The 20,773-nt window shown below is 55.7% G+C and overlaps 2 protein-coding genes across 2 annotated transcripts in view; one reads left to right on the top strand and one right to left on the bottom strand.

Moving 5' to 3' along the window:
• Positions 1–711: 711 nt before the first annotated feature.
• MPND (MPN domain containing) lies at positions 712–18,606 on the top strand. Its single transcript, XM_064382150.1, has 15 exons — positions 712–740; positions 870–1,057; positions 1,154–1,288; positions 1,380–1,666; positions 3,634–3,870; positions 10,178–10,310; positions 12,675–12,759; positions 12,949–13,045; positions 13,584–13,656; positions 13,734–13,810; positions 15,851–16,019; positions 16,118–16,188; positions 16,687–16,776; positions 17,713–17,805; positions 18,461–18,606. The coding sequence occupies exons 1-15, from the start codon at positions 712–714 to the stop codon at positions 18,545–18,547; spliced, it is 1,851 nt and encodes a 616-aa protein (XP_064238220.1). The 3' UTR covers positions 18,548–18,606.
• Positions 10,197–20,773, bottom strand: part of SH3GL1 (SH3 domain containing GRB2 like 1, endophilin A2) — a 49,263-nt gene continuing 38,686 nt past the window's right edge. Inside the window, exon 10 of the mRNA XM_064382066.1 lies at positions 10,197–20,605. Coding sequence (XP_064238136.1) covers positions 20,409–20,605 — 197 coding nt within the window. The 3' untranslated portion in view covers positions 10,197–20,408. The remainder of the gene's footprint in view (positions 20,606–20,773) is intronic.

Here is a 20,773-nt window from a genome sequence, read left to right as displayed (position 1 = left end):
GAGGCCGGTTTGGGCTATGCGAGTTGGGAGCCTTGGGGATGCCCGTGCTGGACAGTCAGGTGGGGCCCTTACAGGGTGCCTGGACTGCACAATAATAATAATAACAATAGGTCACATGTACCCAGCCTTTGCTCTCTGTCAAGTCTTCTTCTTGAGGACATTCCCTAGAGCCCTGGAGAGCCTCCCCCGCATCCCTACTGCCCTGTCCCCACTTCCCGACTGGGGGTCTGGGCAAAACCACCCCCATTTGAACCCATCCCACGGTGCCCCGTAGCTTTAGGAAGTCCCCATCCCGGACTTTCAGCCGTGCCAGGGTGGGGGGGATATCCCAGCGCCCGGGCTCGGGGACGAAGGTCCCGGTACAGGGTCCGGGACAAAGGCCGGGACTGCACTGATGGGGCGCGCAACCTGCCCGGCCCTGACACCTGCTCCGCCCAAGATTATGGAAGGCCGGACTCGGCTGGCCTTATACCCGGAGCTGATTGGCCGGTTGAGTCCAGTCCCTGCCTCTGATTGTTTGAGCTCAGAACTAAAGCTTTCGTCTGATTGGTCTGTGTGGACGTCTGTCCATTGGTCAAATCCCCGTTGGTGTAATCAGATAGTTAATACGGATTGGCTGGCGCGGGAAATCCAGCAGCTTGCTACCGATTGGTTGAGGGTGAAATAAATGGGCTCTTATCATTGGCTGGCGGTCTCCGCTACGGTCCAATCATGGAATCAGTCGAGGGCCGCACGGGAGGGTGAGAGTTAATCCTTTAGAGACTGACGCCGGCTTGGGCGCTTTGGCTTCACCTGTGTCTGCGCGAGGCTGTTCCCTATTGGAGTCTGCATTGTCCGCCCTGACCACAGTTTCTCTCCTGATCCCAAAGGCCGAGGCCTGAGGTCCTTAACCGCGGTGGGCGCAAGCCTCAGCTTCTCCTCTCCCTGCAGCAGGCTGAGCCATTCGCGCACCCGCCCCAGGCTTCCACCTTGCAACCGCTATCCCTGGACAGCGAGGCCTGTTTCCCCACTGGCACCAATGAGCTCCCGGTCACCACCTCATCCCATGGAGCGGAGCGTCAGGCCTCAGTTTCCCGAATGTTCCGGGAAGGCTGAGTTCCCAGTCTCTCCCGCGTGGGCAGCCCCGAGGCCTCAGTTTCCCCGCCCACCCCAGCGCACCGAGCCACTCCCCCGACCCCGGCGGCGGCCAATGGCTGGGGCGCCTCCTCCCTCCCCGGGGCGGGGCCGCGTCACGTGCCGGGAAGCCGCAGGCGGCGGCTCCGGGCGCGGGGAGGCGCGGCCATGGCAGGTACGGCGGGCCCTGCGGGGCGGAGGCGCGGGGCGTTCGGCTTCCGCGGCGGGGGACGCGCGGCCTCTCTGCAGCTTCTCGTTGCCCGCAGCTCCGGAGCAGCTGTCCCCGGCGGGCGGCGCGGGCGAGGAGGCGCCGCAGGAGGACGAGGACGAGGCGGAGGCCGAGGACCCCGAGCAGCCGAATGCGGGAGCGGGCGGCGGCCGCAGTGGCGGTGGCGGCAGCAGCGGCAGCGGAGGAGGCGGCGGCGGTGGGGCCGGGGCGGGGGGCTGCGGCGGGCCGGGGGGCGCGCTCACCAGGCGCGCGGTCACGCTGCGGGTGCTCCTCAAAGACGCGCTGCTGGAGCCTGGCGCCGGGGTGCTGTCCATCTACTATCTGGTGAGCACCCCGCTTCCCTCGTCCCGTCGCGGCTCGGGCAGGAAGGGAAAACTGAGGCCCGGTGCTCCCTTGCTGCAGGATAAACCCCAGTGTGGGGAGGGGAAACTGAGGCTTGGAGCTCCCTTGCTGAGGGACGAGTCCCGGTGTGGGAAGGGGAAACTGAGGCCCAGAGCTCCCTTGCTGCAGGACAAGCCCATGTGGGGAGGGGAGACTGAGGCCCAGAGCTCCCTTGCTGAGGAACGACTCAGGTGTGGGGAGGAGAATCTGAGGCCTGGAGCTCCCTCGCTGAGGGAGGAACTAGGTGTGGGGAGAGTAAACTGAGGCTCGAAGGTCCCTTGATGGGGAAGCCAGGTGTAGGGAGGGGAAACTGAGGCTTGAAGCTCTTGTTGCTGGACAAGCCCCGTGTGGACAGAGAAATCTGAGGCACAGATGGGTCCTACTGATGGGGAGGACATAGGTCACCAAGCACTCCATCCTGCAAAGGAGAAACTGAGGCTCAGAGGAGCCGCCACCCACGCAGGGTCAGATGGGCAACACCGCGGCCTTCCTATAGTTTCGCCACTGGAAAATGGAATATTTCCCCTCCATGAGAAGATTAGGGGAGGGTTAAATGAATGAAGCCCTCACCAGGTGCCTGCCACATGGTAAGAACTCTATCTGTGGTTGGTATTACTTTTTTTTTTTTTTTGAGATGGAGGCTAGCTCTGCCGCCCAGGCTGGAGTGTAGTGGTGCGATCTCGGCTCAATGCAGTCTCTGCCTCCCAGGTTCAAGTGATTCTTCTGCCTCAGCCTCCCAAGTAGCTGGGACGACTACAGGTGTGCGCCACCATGCCCAGCTAATTTGTTTTCGTATTTTTAGTAGAGACGGCATTTCACCGTATTGGCCAGGCTGGTCTTGAATTCCTGACGTCGTTGTCCACCTGCCTGGGCCTCCCAAACTGCTGGGATTGCAGGCGTAGGCCACTGCACCTGGCCTTTTTTTTTTTTTTTTTTTTTTGAGAGACAGTCTTGCTCTTTTGCGCAGGCTGGAGTGCAATGGGGCAATCTCAGCTCATTGCAACCTCCACCTCCCAGGTTCAACAGATTCCCCTGCCTCAGCCTCCTGAGTACCTGGGATTACAGGCACCTGCCACCAAGTCCAGCTAATTTTTTTTTTTTTTTTGAGACGGAGTTTCGCTCTTGTTACCCAGGCTGGAGTGCAATGGCGCGATCTCGGCTCACCGCAACCTCCGCCTCCTGGGTTCAGGCAATTCTCCTGCCTCAGCCTCCTGAGTAGCTGTGATTACAGGCACGCGCCACCATGCCCAGCTAATTTTTTGTATTAGTAGAGACGGGGTTTCACAATGTTGACCAGGATGGTCTCGATCTCTTGACCTCGGGATCCACCCGCCTCGGCCTCCCAAAGTGCTGGGATTACAGGCTTGAGCCACCGCGCCCGGCCTAATTTTTTTATTCTTAGTAGAGATGGCGTTTCACCATGTTGGCCAGTCTCGAACTCCTTAGGTCAGGTCATCCACCCACCTCGGCCTCCCAAAGTTCTGGGATTACAGGCGTGAGCTACCACGCCTGGCCCTGTATTATTACTATTACTGTTGTCTTTATTGTCAGTTTGTGAATAGGAACACATTGTTCACGTTGTGAATGGGAGTTTCTGAATTGAGCAACTGCTGAGTGTCATGTCCCAGAGACACAGCAGTGATCAGAACTGCCAGACCCTGTCCCTGATCTTAGGGGGTTCTTGGTAATGGCGGCCGGGGTGCAGATTTCTACGGGGCAGCTTCGTGCAGGCTGATGAGGTGTGTAGGATGGACTCCCAGGCGCTGAGGGGACCCTGAAGCCAGCCTGGGAGGTGTTTCTGGAAGCCCTGCAAGTGGATGCCCCAGGGAGCGTGGGACTGGGGAGGACGCCCGGGAGAGAGGGCGTGCTGGGTGCTGGTCCCGGCCCCAGCCAGCCGACTGTGGCTGCAGGGGAAGAAGTTCCTGGGGGACCTGCAGCCAGACGGAAGGATCATGTGGCAGGAGACGGGGCAGGTCTTCAACTCACCCAGCGCCTGGGCAACCCACTGCAAGAAGCTGGTGAACCCTGCCAAGAAGTCGGGCTGCGGCTGGGCCTCTGTCAAGTACAAAGGCCAGAAACTGGACAAGTACAAAGCCACCTGGCTCCGGCTGCACCAGCTGCACACGCCTGCCGCTGCTGCTGATGAGGTACGTACGGCAGCCTCCTCCAGGAAGCCGCCCAGGTCACTGGAATGAGGGGTGCCCAGCCCGACACGGCTCTCCCGGGAGGAGGTATTATAGTAATACATACAAACACGGATGAGGCGCTTACTGTGTGACGCGCTGCCTCCATCCCTCCAGGGCTGGGGTGGAGAGAGGGGACATGGGAGCTAGGGCTTTGACAGATGAGTAGCAGTTTGTCAGAGCAAGCTGAAGGGAAGAGCTTTTTAGTAGGATGGAATGGCATGTGCAAAGTCACGTAGGCATGAAGAAAGGCATGCTGGGGTTGTGGGTGGCTGAGGGGACTGGAGATGTAGGCAGGGACTGGAGGGGCCGGGTGAACTTGGCCAAGGACCTTTTGTGTGCCTTAGTTTTTTTTTTCTTTCTTTCTTTCTTTCTTTTTTTTTTTTTTTGACACAGGGTCTCTCTCTGTGGCCCAGGCTGGAGTGCAGTGCCAACCTCTTGGCACATTGCAACCTTCACCTCCTGGGCTCAAGCAGTTCTCCCACCTCAGCCTCCCTATAGCTGGACTACAGACACAAGCCACCACACCTGGCTAACTTGTGGATTTTTAGTAGAGATGGGTTTCACCATCTTGCCTAGGCTGGTCTTGAACTCCCGGCCTCCAGCCATCCTCCCGCCTGGGCTTCCCAAAGTGTTGGGATTGCAGGTGTGAGCTACTGCACCGGCCAGTTTTTTTCCTTATGTAAAATGGAGCTGGTAACAGTGACTGTGTCTGAAGTCTGTAGGGCAGGCAGGAAACAGGAGCAGATGCTGTAGTTGTGAGGCAGAATCCTGTTTTTTTTTTTTTTCTTCTGTTTTTGCTTTTATGGCCTTCAACTGACTGGATGAAGCCCACCCATGTATCAAGAGTAATGTCAAGGCCGGGCTTGGTGGCTCATGCCTGCAATCCCAGCACTTTGGGAGGCCGAAGTGGGCGGATTACTTGAGGTCAGGAGTTCGAGACCAGCGTGGCCAACATGGTAGAACCCCGTCTCTACTAAAAATACAAAAATCAGCTGGGTGTGGTGGCAGGCACCTGTAATCCCAGCTACTCGGGAGGCTGAGGCAGAATTGCTTGAACCCAGGAGGCAGAGGTTGCAGTGAGCCAAGACTATGCTATTGTACTGCATCCAGGGCGACGGAGCAAGACTCTGTTTTTTTTTAAAAAAAAAAAAAAAGGCCGGGTGTGGTGGCTCACGCCTGTAATCGAAGCACTTTGGAGGCCAAGGTGGGCGGATCACCTGAGGTTGGGAGTTCAAGACCAGCCTGACCAACATGGTAAAACCCCGTCTTAAAAAAAAAAAGAAAGTAATGTTCTTTCTGTTTGTAGATATGTTTTTATAAACTTTTTTTTTTTTAGACAGTTTTGCTTTCATTGCCCAGGCTAGAATACAATGGTGTGATCTCAGCTCACTGCAATCTCCGCCTCCTGGGTTCAAGTAATTCTCCTATGTTCAAGCAGCCCTGCCTCAGCCTCCCGAGTAGCTGGGATTACAGGTGCCCGCCACCACTCCTGGCTAATTTTTTATATTTTTAGTAGATATAGGGTTTCACTATGTTGATCAGGCTGGTCTCAAACTCCTGACCTTGTGATCCACCTGCCTTGGCCTCCCAAAGTGCTGGGATTGCAGGCATGAGCCACTACGCTGGCCTATAAACTTTTTTTTTTAATGTATGAGGTTTATTACACAGAGTTAACACTAGTCCAAGTTACGTTATACAAGCTGTGAGGTTTTGAAACTTGTGACAAGGGACAGAAAGGAAATTCTGCTCATTGCAAGGAAATCCTCACTTAAGCTTCAGTAAGCCACAAGCACTTAAAACCCATGAACCTGCCTGGCATGGTGGCTGACGCCTTTAATCCCGGCACTTTGGGAGGCCGAGGCAGGCAGATCACGAGTTCAGGAGTTCAAGACCAGCCTGGCCAACATAGTGAAACCCCGTCTCTACTAAAAGTACAAAAAACCCCCAAAAACCTGGGCGTGGTGGTGGCCACCTGTAGTCCCAGCTTCTCAAGAGGCTGAGGTGGGAGAATCTCTTGAAACCAGGAGGCAGAGGTTTCAGTGACAAGATGGCGCCACTGCACTCAGCCTGGGTGACAGAAGTGAGATTCAATCTCAAAAAAAAACCCATAAATCTTAACCTGATCGTCCTTAGCCAGTCCAATCTCTATGAGGAACTGGCAAATATTCTTGCACTGGTTATCCTGTAGCTGAATTACTTTCCTATATTCTGGGATTTTTTTTTTTTTTTTGGCAATGGAGTCTCGCTGTGTCACCCAGGCTTGAATGCAGTGGCACAATCTCAGCTCACAGCAACCTCTGACTGCTGGGTTCAAATGATTCTCCTGCCTCAGTCTCCCGAGTATCTGGGATTACAGGCACCCGCCACCACACCTGGCTAATTTTTAAGTTTTTAGTAGAGATCGGGTTTCACCACGTTGGCTAGGATGGTCTCGATCTCTTGACCTTGTGATCCGCCCGAAATCCCAGCTTCCCAAAGTGCTGGGATTACAGGTGTGAGGCACTGTGCCCGACCTCTGTTGAATTCTTATGTGGATACAATCCTCAGTGCCAGCAGGAAGCAAGTTATCACTGATATGCATTAGCAAAGGGGTTGAAAGAGTGGTGATTCTGGATAGCGGCCATAGATACAATTCTTTTTTTTTTTTTTAGATGGAGTCTCGCTCTGTTGTCCAGGCTGGAGTGCAGTGGCACAGTCTTGGCTCACTGCAACATCCCGCTTCTGGGTTCAAGCGATTCTTGTGTGTCAGCTTCCCAAGTAGCTGGGACTACAGGCATGCACCATCAGTTTGGCTAATTTTGGTATTTTAATTTATTTTAATTTTATTTTAAACCCCAATAGGGTTTCACCATATTGACAAGGCTGGCCTTCAACTCCTGACCTCAGGTGATCCAGCCGCTTCGGTTTCAACAGAGTGCTGGGATTACAGGCAGGAGTCACTGCACCCGGCCAGGATTCCTTTTCCTTGGTGGAAATGGCCTGTGGAAGGCAGTGTTGGCGGAGAAGGCTGGTGGGAGGGAGGGAGCATTGGGAAATGAGAGTGCTTAATGGGGAGGCTGCTGAGTCCTTGGTGGCTCAGTGACTGGGTCTGTTTTTATAATTTTTTTTTTTTTTTTTTTTTTTTTTTTTTGAGATAGTCTCACTCTGTCGCCCAGGCTGGAGCCCAGTGGTGTGATCTCTGCTCACTGCAACCTCTGCCTCCTGGGTTCAAGTGATTCTCCTGCCTCAGCCTCCCTAGTAGCTGGGATTACAGGCACCTGCCACTAGACCCGGCTAATTTTTTTGTATTGTCAGTAGAGACGGGGTTTTGCCACGTTGTCCAGGCTGGTCTTGAACTCCTGGCCTCAAGTGATCCGCCCACTTCGGCCTCCCAGAGTGCTGGGATTACAAACCTGAGCCACTGTGCTCAGCCAATTTTTGTATTTTTAGTAGAGACAGGGTTTCACCATGTTGTCCAGGCTGATCTCGAACTTCTGATCTGCCTGCCTCTGCCTCCCAGAGTGCTGGGATTGCAGGTGTGAGCCGTGGAGTCTGGCCAAGAATAATGTCCTTTCTAAGAGTCACCTTACTGTAGATGTGAATCACATCTAAGAAATGCCGTTGCAGTAATGCCAAGATCAGTGTTTGATTAAATTACTGGGTGCTCTGGCCTCGCTAAGCTGACACATGAAATATTCTTTCTGCAGGTATTCAGTAATTGCCAACTGTATGCAAGCCCTGTCTTAGGCACTATATATAAAGCAAAGGGCTAAAAAGTCAAAAATCCCTGCCTTTGGGTGGGAGTTGTGGGGGAAGAAGGTAGTCAGGGGAGGCTTGACGAGGTGACATTTGAACAGAGAACTGAAGATGGGGCGGGACAGAGGGAGCTATGAGGATTTCTGGGAAACTGCCCCTGCCGAGGCCCTGGGGCAGGACTTTGCTTGGTGTGTTGCAGGAACAAAAGGAGGCCTGTGTGGCTGGAGCTGAGTGAGTGAGGTGGGGGAGAGGGAGGTGGGGAGGATGGGAAGGGGACAGGGGAGGTCATGCAGGATCCTGTGGGACTTGGACCTGGAGGAAGGTGAGAGCCATGGAGGATTATGGGCAGAGGAAGGACAGCACTTGACTCAGGTGCTTACAGGCGTTCTCTGGTGGCTGCTGCAGGGAGGACAGACTATCGGGGGTGAGGATGGGATCCAGGGACCAGGGTAGAGGTGACTGAGCTGGTCTAGGTAAGGGATGATGGGGTGGACCAGGCCAGCCATGGAGGTGGGAAGAGGTGGGCAGGTTCCAGGTATTTTTGGAAGTGGATCTGCCAGGATTTGCTGATAGATCAGATGTGGGGTCTTGAGCAAGTGGGTGGATGGAGCTGCCAAAATGGGGGTTTGTGGGAAGGGCAGATTTGGGGGTCCAGCGGACCCAGCATGGCCACGTTGAGTGTGACCCTGTGAGCCCCCACATGGAGACGTGGAGGGGCAGCTGGGCCCTGAGTCTGGAGCTGGGCAAGGCCTAGGCTGGAGACAGGACCTCTGGCAATGTCCGGTGTAGGCGGGATTTGGTGCCCTGAGAGGGAGGTGAGGCCGCCTGGGAGGGGTGTGGAGGGAGGAGGCCTGAAAACCCAGCCTGGGGCCAGCAACAGAGAGACGGGGAGCTGAGAGGGAGCTGGGCAAGCACGGGGCCCCTGGGGTCACATGAGGACCATGTTCCCAGTAGGTGGGAGGATGGGCTGGATCGGATGCTGCCCAGAAGGTGACGAGGACAGATGTGACCCAGAGAGGTCATCTCCGCAAGGGCGGTTTAGGATAGAACTGGAGGAGAGTTATTTTTCACTTTTATTTTTTATTTTTATTTATTTATTTTTTTGAGACAGTCTTGCTCTTTTGCCAGGTTGGAGTGCAGTGGCGTGATCTCGGCTCACTGCAACCTCTGCCTCCCGGGTTCAAGCGATTCTCCTGCTTCAGCCTCCCAAGTAGCTGGGACTACAGGCATGCACCACCATGCCCAGCTAATTTTTGTGTGTGTGTGTGTGTGTGTGTGTGTGTGTATATGTGTGTATATATATGTGTATATATATGTGTGTACATGTGTGTGTACATGTGTGTGTACATGTGTGTGTATATATATATATTTCACTAGAGACGGAGTTTCACCATGTTGGCCAGGATGGTCTCAATATCGTGACCTCGTGATCCACCCACCTTGGCCTCCCAAAGTGCTGGGATTACAAGCGTGAGCCACTGTGCCCGGCCTTTATTTATTTATTTTTTTGAGACACAGTCTCGCTCTGTTGTCCAGGCTGGAGTGCAATGGTACGACTCAGGTCACTGCAACCTTCACCTCTTGGGTTCAAGTGATTCTCCTACCTCAGCCTCCTGAGTAGCTGGGATTACCTGGCTAATTTTTGTATTTTTAGTAGAGAGAGGGTTTTACCATGTTGGCCAGGTTGGTCTCGAACTCCTGACCTCAAGTGATCCACCCGCCTCAGCCTCCCACAGTGGTGGGATTAAAGACGTGAACCACCGCTCCTGGCTGAGGGGAAAGGTTACTGAAAGGTTACCATACATTATCAATGTATGGTGCTAGCTCACTTGTAGGTCTGGGTGTATGAACGGAGCATCTGGGTATATGGTAAATGCTTTGCATACGTGGTTTCATTTCACCCTGATGCCACCCCATGGGGCTAGGGATCATTGTGCCCTTTTACAGATAAGAATATGGTGGCTCATTCCTGTAATTCCAGCACTTTGGGAGGCCGAGGCCGGCAGATCACTTGAGGTCAGGAGTTGGAGACCAGCCTGGCCAACGTGGCAAAACCTCATTTCTACTCAAAAGACAAAAATTAGCCAGGGGTGGTGGCAGGCACCTGTAGTCCCAGCTGCCTAGGAGGCTGAGACAGGAGAATGGCTTGCGACCGGGAGGCAGATGTTGCAGAGAGCCAAGATTGCGACACTGCACTCCAGCCTGGGGAACAAAGAGCGAAACTCAGTCTCAAAAAAAAAAAAAGGAGAATCACTTTAGCCTGAGAGGTGGAGGTTGCAGTGAGCCGAGGTTGCGCCACTGCACTCCAGCCTGGGCGACAGAGTGAGACCCTATCACCAAAAAAAAAAAAAAAAAAAATCGAGGTCTTAACCAAAGACCTCCTTTGTTACCTCCCGCCCTCTAGTGGTCACGTGGGGCAATGGCACCTGTGGCTTAGGCCAAAGGGCTGGGGTGGGATTTAGTAGGGAGAGTGGGGGGCACCCAGCTGAGGGTCCCACTGCTGTTCCCAACCCCTAACCCCCAACCCCTCCAGAGTCCGGCCAGTGAAGGGGAGGAGGAGGAGTTGCTGATGGAGGAAGAGGAGGAGGAGGTTCTGGCAGGGGTCTCAGCAGAGGACAAGAGTCGGAGAGCACCTGGGAAGAGCCCCTCAGAGCCTGCCCACCCGGGTGAGAGGTGTGGGGAGGGGAGGCAGGACAGAACGCGTGTACAGCTTGGGTCTGGGAGGAGGCTGGGGAGAGGTTGGGCCTTGAAATTCCTCTAGGTCCCCCAAGATGCCTAACTGACTTCCTAGTCCCACTGCCCAATTTCACTCTCTCTCTGACTTTTCAAGCTCAAATGCTGGATTTTATTTCGTTTTATTTTATGTATTTTTTTATTTTTTATTTTTTTCTGAGACGGAGTATCACTCTTGTTACCCAGGCTGGAGTGCAATGGCGCGATCTTGGCTCACCGCAACCTCCGCCTCCCGGGTTCAAGCAATTCTGCCTCAGCCTCCCGAGTAGCTGGGACTACAGGCACGCGCCACCATGCCCAGCTAATTTTTGTATTTTTAGTAGAGACGGGGTTTCACCATGTTGACCAGGATGGTCTCAATCTCCTGACCTCATGATCCACCCGCCTCGGCCTCCCAAAGTGCTGGGATTACAGACGTGAGCCACCCTGCCCAGCCTATGTATTTATTTTTTTTAGATTTATTTTTTCGCTCTGTCGCCAGGCTGGAGTGCAGTGGCGCGATCTCGGCTGACCACAACCTCCGTCTCCCAGGTTCTAACGATTCTCCTGCCTCAGCCTCCTGAGTAGCTGGCATGTATCACCATGCCTGGCTAACTTTTGTATTTTTAGGAGAGACAGGGTTTCATTGTTTTGTCCAAGCTGGTCTCGATCTCCTGACGTCAGGTGGATCCACCTCCCTTGGCCTCCCAAAGTACTGGGATTACACGAGTAAGCCACTCAGCCTGGTTTTGAGTGTTTTTTTTTTTTTTTTTTTTTTTTTGAGACAGAGTCTTATTCTGTCACCAGGCACCAGGCTGGAGTGCAGTGATGCGACCACGGCTCACTACAACCTCCGCCTCTCGGGTTCAAGCAGTTCTCCTGCCTCAGCCTCCCGAGTAGCTGGGACTGCAGGCGAGTGCCACCATGCCCAGCTAACTTTTGTATTTTTAGTAGAGACGGGGTTTCACCATGTTGACCAGGACGGTCTCGATCTCTTGACCTCGTGATCCACCTGCCTCAGCCTCCCAAAGTGCTGGGATTACAGGCGCGAGCCACCACACCCGGCCGTTTTTTTTTTTTTTAGACACAGTCTCATTCTGTCTCCCAGGCTTGGGTACAGTGGCCTAATCTCGGCTCACTGCGACCTCTGCCTCCCCCGCTGCTGTATTTCTTTATGCACTGCCTGATTTCTGCGCTCTCTGCCTGACTTCTTGCTTGCCTATGGGATTCCTTTGTCTCATTGCCTGATTTCACCTGGTTTCCTGAGCTCTCCGTTTTTTTTTTTTTTTTTTTTTTTTGAGATGGAGTCTCACTCTGTTGTACAGGCTAGAATGAATGCAGTGGTGAGATCTTGGCTCACTGCAGCCTCTGGCTCCCGAGGTCAGGTGATTCTCATGCCTCAGCCTCCCAAGTAGCTGGGATTACAGGCATGAGCCAACACGCCTGGCGCTATCTGATTTTTAACATCTCCTCTGTTTGACTTGTCCCCTGATTTTTTTTTCTTTTCCTATCTTGTATGTGAGTTTTTATTGTTGTTTTTGAGAAACAGTTTTGTTTTGTTCCCCAGGCAGAGTATCGTGGTGCAATCACGGCTCACTGCATTCTCGGCTTCCCAGGTTGAAGTGATCCTCCTGCCCCAGCCTCCTGAGTAACTGGGACCACAGGTGTGTGCCACTACGCCTGGCTAATTTTTGTATTTTTTGTACAGATGTGATCTCACCATCTTGCCCAAGCTGGTCTTGAACTCCTGGACTTGAGCAAGGCTCCCACCTCAGCTTCTCAGTGTAAAAAAAAAAAAAAATTTTTTTTTTTTTTTGAGATGGAGTCTCACTGTGTTGCCCAGACTGGAGCGCAGTGGCATGATTTTGGCTCACTGCAGCCTCTGCCTCCTGGGTTCGAAGAATCCTTTTGCCTCAGCCACCTAAGGAGCTGGGACTACAGGCCAATTACAGGTGTGTACTGCCATGCCTGACTAAGTTTTTTTTGTAGTTTTAGTAGAGATGGAGTTTCACCATGTTGGCCAGGATGGTCTTAATCTCTTGACCTTGTGATCCTCCCGCCTCGGCCTCCCAGAGTGCTGGGATTATAGGCGTGAGCCACTGCACCTGACCAATTTTTTTTTGTAGACAGTCTCACTCTTGAACCCAGGTGGTGTGATGACAGCTCATTGCAGCCTCAACCTCCTGGGCTCAATCGATCCTCCCACCTCAGCACCCCAGAGCACTGGGATTATAGGCATGCACCACCACGCCCAGTGGCCCCCTAGCTTTTTCTGCCTTGGGCTGGGGAGAGACTGATCCTGTCTTTTTCTCTCTCAGAGGCCACAACCCTGGGCAAGCGGGTGGACAGCAAGATCCGGGTCCCGGTCCGCTACTGCATGCTGGGCAGCCGCGACTCTGCCAGGTCAGACTCACCCTAATCCCTGCCCCTGCCCCTTCCCCAGCTCCCCTGGATCTCTTGCTGGTCTGGGGGTAGCAAGGGCAGGGGTGGGAGGTGGGACAGAGCTTCAGATCCTCAGAGCTGTGGGGTGGGGGCGAGGGAAGAGCCTGGGGGGTGGTTCCTGAGGCTGTGCAATCCTCCTGGCCCCTGCAGGAACCCCCATACCCTGGTGGAAGTCACATCCTTTGCAGCCATCAACAAGTTCCAGCCGTTCAACGTGGCTGTTTCCAGCAACGTGCTGTTCCTGCTGGTGTGTGGCCAACCTTGTCCAGGGCAGGGGGCTCCAGGGCCAGGGGAGTCCAGTCAGGGGGCAGCGGGAGGGGCTCCCCAGTGTGTCAGTTCCATGAGAGCTGGGACTTTGGCTGCTTTGTTTGCTACTGGTACACTGTGGGTGCTCAATGAATGTACGAAGGAGGGTGCATGGCTAGGCGTGGGGGCTCACAGCTGTAATCCCTGCACTGTTAGAGGCCGAGGCAGCGGGTCACCTGAACTCAGGAATTCAAGAGCAGCCTGGGCAACATGGTGAAACCCCTCCTCTACTGAAAATACAAAAGTTAGCCGGGTGTGGTGGTACACACCTGTAATTCCAGCTACTTGAGAGGCTGAGGCAGGAGAATCACTTGAATCTGGGAGGGAGGTTGCCGTGAGCCGCGATGGTGCCACTGCACTCCAGCCTGGGCGACAGAGCAAGATTCGGTTTGGAATAAAGAGAATGAGGGCACAGGCTGGCTCCAGTGTTGGGGCAGGGCCACTGCCTGATCCGTCTTCTGCTGTCTTTGCCTTCCCAGGACTTCCACAGCCACCTGACTCGAAGTGAAGTTGTGGGTTACCTGGGAGGCCGCTGGGACATCAACAGCCAGAGTGGGTATCCAGGGCTGAGTCGGAGGAGGGCGTTGAGGGACCAAGGACCACGAGGTAACAGCCACCCCTCCCCACAGTGCTGACGGTGCTCAGAGCCTTCCCCTGTAGGAGCCGGCTCGGGGACGCAGAGACTGCAGCTGCCATTGAAGAGGAGGTGAGGGGCTGCCTGGGAGGTGGCATTTTAGGAAGGGTTGGGGAGGGACATAGCTGTCCTGGTGACTGGCCAGTGGCTGGCAGTGTCACCATCTCTGTGCCTGAAGCCCCACAGTAAAGGGTTAAGAGCACTGCTTGCTTTGTTTTTTGCTTGAGACAGAGTCTTGTTCTGTATCCCAGGATGGAGTGCAGTGGTGTGATCTTGGCTCACTGCAACCTCCAACTTTCTGGATTGAAGCAATTCTCCTCCTTCAGCTTCCTGACTACCTGGGATGACAGGCGTGTGCCTCCATGCCTTGCTAATTTTTGTGTTTTTAGTAGCGAAGGGGTTTCACCACGTTGGCCAGGCTGGTTTTGAACTCTTGACCTCAGGTAATCCGTCCACTTTGGCCTCCCACAGTGCTAGGATTACAGGTGTGAGCCACCACGCCCGGCCTAAGAGCACTGCCTTTGGCTCACCTGACCCTGCCGTGGAAACCCCGCCAGTCCCCTCCCCTCTCACAGCCTGGGTTTCCTCATCTGTGAAACAAGCGGCTTAAATGAAAGGTGATCAGATCCAGGCATGGGGGCTCACACCAGGAATCTCAGCACTCAGGGAGGTCCGAGGCAGGAGGATTGCTGGAGCCAACGAGTTCCACACCAGCTTGGGGCCACAGCAATACCTCGTCTCTAATAAAAAAAATAAGCCAGGCATGGTGGCACACACCTGTAGTCCCATCTTCTTGAGAGGCTGACGCAGGAGGATGGATTGAGTCCACGATGTTAAGGTTTCATGAGGCTGTGATGGCGCCACTGCACCTCAGCCTGGGTGACAGAGCAAGATCCTATATCTAAAACAATAAAAAATGAACGGCTGCCAATAATGAATGCTTTTCTCCAGGCCTCATCTAGTAAAGGCTCAGGAAGTGCCAGCTGCCCTTTTTTTTTCTCTCTCTCTCTTTGAGACACAATCTTGCTGTGTTGCCCAGGCTGGAGTACAGTGGCATAATCAGGGCTCACTGCAGCATCAACTGCCTGGGTTCAAGAGATCCTCCTGCCTCAGCCTCCAGAGTAGCTGGGAGTACAGACAAATGCCACCACACTTGGCTTTTTTTTTTTTTGAGATGGAGTTTTACTTTGTCACCCAGGCTGGAGTGCAAGAGTGTGGTATTCACTCATTGCAACCTCTGCCTCCCGGGTTCAAGCGATCCTCCTGCCTCAGCCTCCAGAGTAGCTGGGACTACAGGCACTCACCACCACACCTGGCTAATTTTTGCATTTTTACTAGAAGCAGGGTTTCACTGTGTTGGCCAGGCTGGTCTCGAACTCCTTACCTCGTGATCCACCCGCCTCAGCCTCCCAAAGTGCTGGGATTACAGGCATAAGCCACCGTGCCTGGTGTAATTTTTGTATTTTTTGTAGAGACAATGTCTTGCTGTGTTACTCAGAATGGTCTCAAATTCCTGGGCTCAAGCAGTTCTCTAGCCTCAGCCTCCCAAAGTGCAGGGATTACCGGTGTGAGCCACCACGCCTAGCCAGTATCTTTAACTATTTCAGAGGCTTACTCTGTCACCCAGGCTGGAGTGCAGTGGCACAATCTCAGCCTGCTTCTGCCTCTGCCTCCCGGGTTCAAGCGATCCTCCTGCCTCAGCCTCCAGAGTAGCTGGGACTACAGTCGCCCACCACCACACCCAGCTAAAGTTTATATTTTTAGTAGCGAAGGGGTTTCTCCACGTTGGCCAGGCTGGTCTGGAACTCCTGGCCTCCCACAGTGGGGGAATTATGGGCGTGAACCACTGTGCCCGGCCTGTCTTTATTGAGTGCCCACTGTGTGGCGGCCATTATTCCTTAAGCTGGGGTGCAGTGGTGAACAGAACAACTTTCAGGTACTCGCTCTGTGGCCGGGTGTGTCCTACATTTATAGATATACTTGTGGGCTGTCTCTCTAGCTGCGACTGGACTCAGGATACACAGCAGGGGCTCATTCAGGGCTGGGCGGCTGCATGAGTTCACTGGAGCCATTCAGACCCCTGCGTCCCCTGAGCTGTGCCTCCGTCCCCAGATCTACCAGAGCCTATTCCTGCGGGGCCTGTCCCTGGTGGGCTGGTACCACAGCCACCCGCACAGCCCGGCGCTGCCGTCCCTGCAGGACATCGACGCACAGATGGACTACCAGCTGCGGCTTCAGGGCTCCAGCAACGGCTTCCAGCCCTGTCTCGCCCTGCTCTGCTGTATGCTACTGGCTGGGGCTGTGGGGGGTGCAAGAAGGGGGGTTGCTGGGCCACCCGAGCCCCCCAGGCCCAGCCCCTCTCTTCCTCTCCTCCGCCAGCTCCTTACTACTCTGGCAACCCAGGCCCCGAATCCAAGATCTCACCTTTCTGGGTGATGCCTCCTCCCGAGGTAGGTGGGGCTGCCCTGGGGGCCTGGGGTGCCCGGGGGGGGAGTACCTGGGCATTTGGGTCTCGACTAGGCCGGGGACCCTGATTCCAGGCTCCACTGGAGCATTGGGGCCCTGATTTCTCCATCTGTGAAATGGGGACGTGACTGCTGCCGGGCTGATGCTTTGGTGAGCCTGGGCATGGAGCCTCCGTGTGTAGTTCGCTGCTGAGTACCAAGAGGGCTCCCATCCTGAACCCTGCCTGGCTTCATTCCCTAAGCCCGCCCTGAAGTCAGAGGTCAGCCCTGGAAAGTAATTTCAGGGCCCTGGCTCTCTTCTGGGCCTCTCTCAGAGGGAGGATACTACCCTGCCTCCCTGGTCCCACTGCCAGGTGCCAATCCCAGTGCAGAGCTGGGCTGGGGTATGCACTCCCATTCCCAGCCCGGGCACTGCCCATTGTCCTCAGCTGCCATGGGCTGGGGACTGGAGAGGCTTCTCTGACCGACCTGCGTTCCTACCAGCAAAGGCCGAGTGACTACGGCATCCCCATGGATGTGGAGATGGCCTACGTCCAGGACAGCTTCCTAACCAATGACATCCTTCACGAGATGGTGAGCTCGCTACAGGCAGGGGCTGGCAGTGCACAGCAGGGTGCATAAGATGTGTTGGTCTGCTCCCCATTGGTGGGCTCAGGAAGCTATGGCTGGTGGCGCGTTGGGGGCCTGGGTCAGGGCTTTTTCCATCCCTCTCAGGACAGAGTCCCAGGTTCTTGCCAGGGCCCCTCCCTCATCCACTGCCTGCTATTCTCCCAAGGGGCTGGCCTCTTCTGCCAGGCTCTCCAATGGAGCAACCCCAGTGACTTTGGTGGTACCCGGATGAACACTTAACAGTTGTACGTTCAATATTCATAAACTAGGCTTGACACAGTGGCTCCTGCCTGTAATCCCAGCACTTTGGGATGCTGAGGCAGGTGGATCACCTGAGGTCAGGAGTTGGAGACTAGGCTGGCCAACATGGCGAAACCCGATCTCTACCAAAATGCAAAAACTAGCCAGGCATGGTGGTGGACTCCTATAGTCCCAGCTACTAAGGTGGCTGAGGCAGGAGAATCGGTTGAATCTGGGAGGTGGAGGTTGCAGTGAGTCGAGATTGTGCCACTGCACTCCAGCCTCAGCGACAGAGTGAGACCCCATCTCAAGAAAAAAAACAAAACCCAAACTAGTTCATCAAACCTGCGACTTCACAGGTGTCACTGCTGGGATGAGGCAGACCAGGGGCCATGTCAGGCCGGCGTGGTTCTGGAGAACTGGGCTCCGTGAGTGCAGGTCCACGTGGACCTGTCGTGGCAGCCACTTGGGTAGCGCGGCTGCCTCCCCCTCCAGAGAGCACTCCTGGCCTTAAGCTGGGTGAGCCTCCAACTAAGGTCGCTCCTGATCTCTGTGGTTATGTTAGTGTCTCGGGCCTGCCCAAGACTGGATCCCAGGAGAGGGGCCAGTGCACCTTGGGCAGGGAGGGAGCCTGGGAGTGCATGCTGCCCTGTCCTGCAGATGCTGCTGGTGGAGTTCTACAAGGGTGCCCCTGACCTCGTGAGGCTCCAGGAACCCTGGAGCCAGGAGCAAACCTACCTCGACAAGCTAAAGGTGAGCCCCACATCCCCCGAAGACCTCCTAATGCGGCCCCAGGAGAGGCCCCCGGGGCAGCCTAAAAGGTGGCAGTAATGAACTCCGTGGGCCCAGCTGGCGGAGTGCACCTGACCCTGGTCACCCCAAGGCCACCCCAGCAGGGTGCAAGCCAGGTTTTATTAGAATGTGGAACTTTAAGCCCTGGCAGCACTGGACGAGGTCCCAGCAGCGGGTTTTGGGAGTGGCTCCCTGCAGAGGGCCCAGGATCTTGGGATGTTTGCCTAAGGGCCTGGCATCCCTGAGTGTCTTAGGGTAGTTCCTGCTGTCACCCTACCCTGCAGAGAAAGGGGCTTGTTCTGCTTAGCTCTCGGCTGGCTCTCAAGGCTGATGTTGCCATGGGTGTCTGGGACCCAGGCAGGGTGGGGCCGAGTTGAGGGCAGGATTGGGAACCTGCATGTAAGCCCCACCCCTCCACGCAGCACCACTCACCCCAGGAGCCAGGTCCTCCTCTTACATATCAACCCTCTGGCTCTAGCAGCAGGCTGTGTTGTGGGACCCTAGCCCTGGGCCTTGGTCTCCGGGGACTCAGCCAGGCTGCTGGAATTGGGACGGTGAGGCGCAGGGCTGGCCAGGACCCCCGGGCACAGCCTGAGGCCCAGTCCTCTCGTTTCAGATCTCTTTGGCCAGCAGGACGCCTAAGGACCAGAGCCTGTGCCACGTGCTGGAGCAGGTGTGCAGTGTCCTCAAGCAGGGGAGCTGAGCCTCCCAGGGCAGGGTGGGCTCCAGATGGGCTCAGGTAATAAAGAAATGGAAGCAGCAGCCAGCCGCGCTGGTCTCCCCAAGGCTAGAGTGAGGGTGGTTGGGTGCCCAGGCTGACATCACCCCTGCTTCCAGGGCACCAGGGCTTCCTCAGCCCCTGCACCCGCGAACTGGTGCAGGAGCTTCCAGGCCAGTCCCACCCGACTCAGGCTCTGCAGCACGTGTGGGGCACAGGGGACCTGCTGGGGTGTGGGTGGCAGGACTGCCTCTGCACCAAGACGAGGCAAGGGGCTGTAGAAAGAGATATTTAATATTTCTGTTTACAAAATTCAGGTGTACATTTCAGTTTGCCGTGGACCATGCCCAAGGCTGTGTACTCATTTGTGCTGGGGTGTCTGCCCCTCATGTACTGCTGACAAAGGGGGTGCAGAGCAGAGCCTGGGGTCCAGAGGCTTCGCCGGGCCATGGAAGAAGGGGAATGTGAATGTGGCCTGGCCCAGAGGACCCCCCATTTTATCTATTTTTGGATTGGGCAACAGAGGAAGCAGATGGGGCTGTGGCCCTGCTGGTCTGGGCAGGGGTCTCAGGGACTCTGGAGCTGCCTGCCTTGGTCTAGAGGAAAGGGCTGGGCTACTTTCCACAGGGTGGGGTGGGGTGGGGTGGGGTGGGGTGGCAGTGGCTCGGCAAGGGGAGGCCTGGCCACCAGGGACTGGAAGATTTTGCTCACTGGAGCCTTTGTGTTTGGCCCTCAGCAGTGTGGCTGGGGCCGTGGTCCCGTGTAAGTATAAGGTGTGCTAGGGGGTCTGTCGGTGGCAGCTTGTGCCTGAGTGACACAGGCCTCTGTGGGCCTGGCTGGGGGCAGTTAAAAAGCTGAAAAGGTACTTGAGCGCAGGGCCTGGGAGCTTGGGGCCCTGCAGGAGGCCATTTTCTCTGTCCTCAGGTAGAGCTACCCAAAGGATCGCAGGTGGCCTCTGTCCCCAGGCTGAAAGCTGACATCAGGCCCAGGAAGTGATGAGGGCCTCTGCCCTGGCCTTGTGCTTGACCCTCATGACGAGGAGTGTGTGTGTGAGGCGGGGGTGCAGTGGCCCAGGAGTGGGACCAGGGCCCATTGCCAGCACCAGGCTGGGAGGGGATTTAAAACCAGGATTTAGGCCAGGCGCAGTGGCTCACTTCGGGAGGCCGAGGCAAGCAGATCATGAGGTCAGAAGTTCGAGACCAGCCTAACATAAAGAAACCCCGTCTCTACTAAAAATACAAAATTAGCTGGGCATGGTGGTGCATGCCTGTAATCCCAGCTACTGGGGAGACTGAGGCAGGAGAACCGCTTGAACCCGGGAGGTGGAAGGTGCAGTGAGCTGAAATCACACCACTGCACTCCAGCCAGGGCAACAAGAGCGAAACTCTGTCTCAAAAACCAGGGTCCTGTCTGAGCCACCCCACAGGGACACTCAATCCCATCCCGTTAAGGCCGCAGGACTCGAGGGCAGGCAGTGGGCCGGGCCCCCGTGGGATCAGGACGGAGGTGGGGGCCGCCCAGAGGAACTTTAGTGTTTCTGAGAGCACCGTAGTGTTGCCCCGCCTTGGCCAGCTGGGCGAGGAGTTGGGGAGTGGGGAGGAGGCTGGTGCCATGTAGTTGGGAAGGGAGCCATCACCATTGGGGGTCAGCACTAGTGTAAACAGGCGTCCCCACCCACCCAGATAAGCCCCCCCAACCCAAGTGTGGGGCCCTGCTCAGGGAGTACCTCAAGGGCGCCAGCAGGCTGGGACACCGCCCTGGCAGCAGGAGCCCCGTAGAATGCACGAGACCCGGCAGGGGATGGCGGCCAGTGTGGACGGAGGAGCAGGGTGTGGTCACCAGCCAGTCACTGTGGCAGAGGCACGAGCACCTCCACGTAGCTGAGCGGGAAGAAGCCCGACTGGCCGTCCAGCATGCCCTCGTACCAGTTCTCATCGATCTGGTTGGTCAGCGTGATGACGTCGCCCTCACGGAAGCCCAGCTCCCCGTCGTTCTCAGGCTCGAAGTCATACAGCGCCTTGCAGCTTGGCTGGTCCAGGGGTGCTGGGGGCGCGAGCGGGCTGTGGGTCTAGCGCCTAGGCTGGGGCTCCTAAAACCCACCCCAACCAGCCTAGGGTCTCAACTCAGACCTGCTATGGCCTGGAGGCTGTGGGTGGGTGGAGGCCACCCGCTGCCACTTCTGAGGTCCAGCCTCTACTCCGCCCACGAGGG

This window comes from Aotus nancymaae, unplaced genomic scaffold (assembly GCF_030222135.1).
Source record: "Aotus nancymaae isolate 86718 unplaced genomic scaffold, 86718_ANA_hifiasm-v0.15.2.pri h1tg000028l, whole genome shotgun sequence".
In the NCBI taxonomy this organism is placed as follows: domain Eukaryota; kingdom Metazoa; phylum Chordata; class Mammalia; order Primates; family Aotidae; genus Aotus; species Aotus nancymaae.
The sequence above is the reverse complement of the archived record's forward strand: the minus strand, read 5'-3'. Positions and strand labels throughout refer to the sequence as shown.

Coding starts and splice junctions, on each gene's coding strand:
- MPND (XM_064382150.1), top strand. CDS start 712: ATGGAATCAGTCGAGGGCCGCACGGGAGG. Junction 13,046..13,583: donor GCAACGTGCTGTTCCTGCTG/GTGTGTGGCCAA, acceptor TTGCCTTCCCAG/GACTTCCACAGCCACCTGAC. Junction 17,806..18,460: donor CCTACCTCGACAAGCTAAAG/GTGAGCCCCACA, acceptor CTCTCGTTTCAG/ATCTCTTTGGCCAGCAGGAC.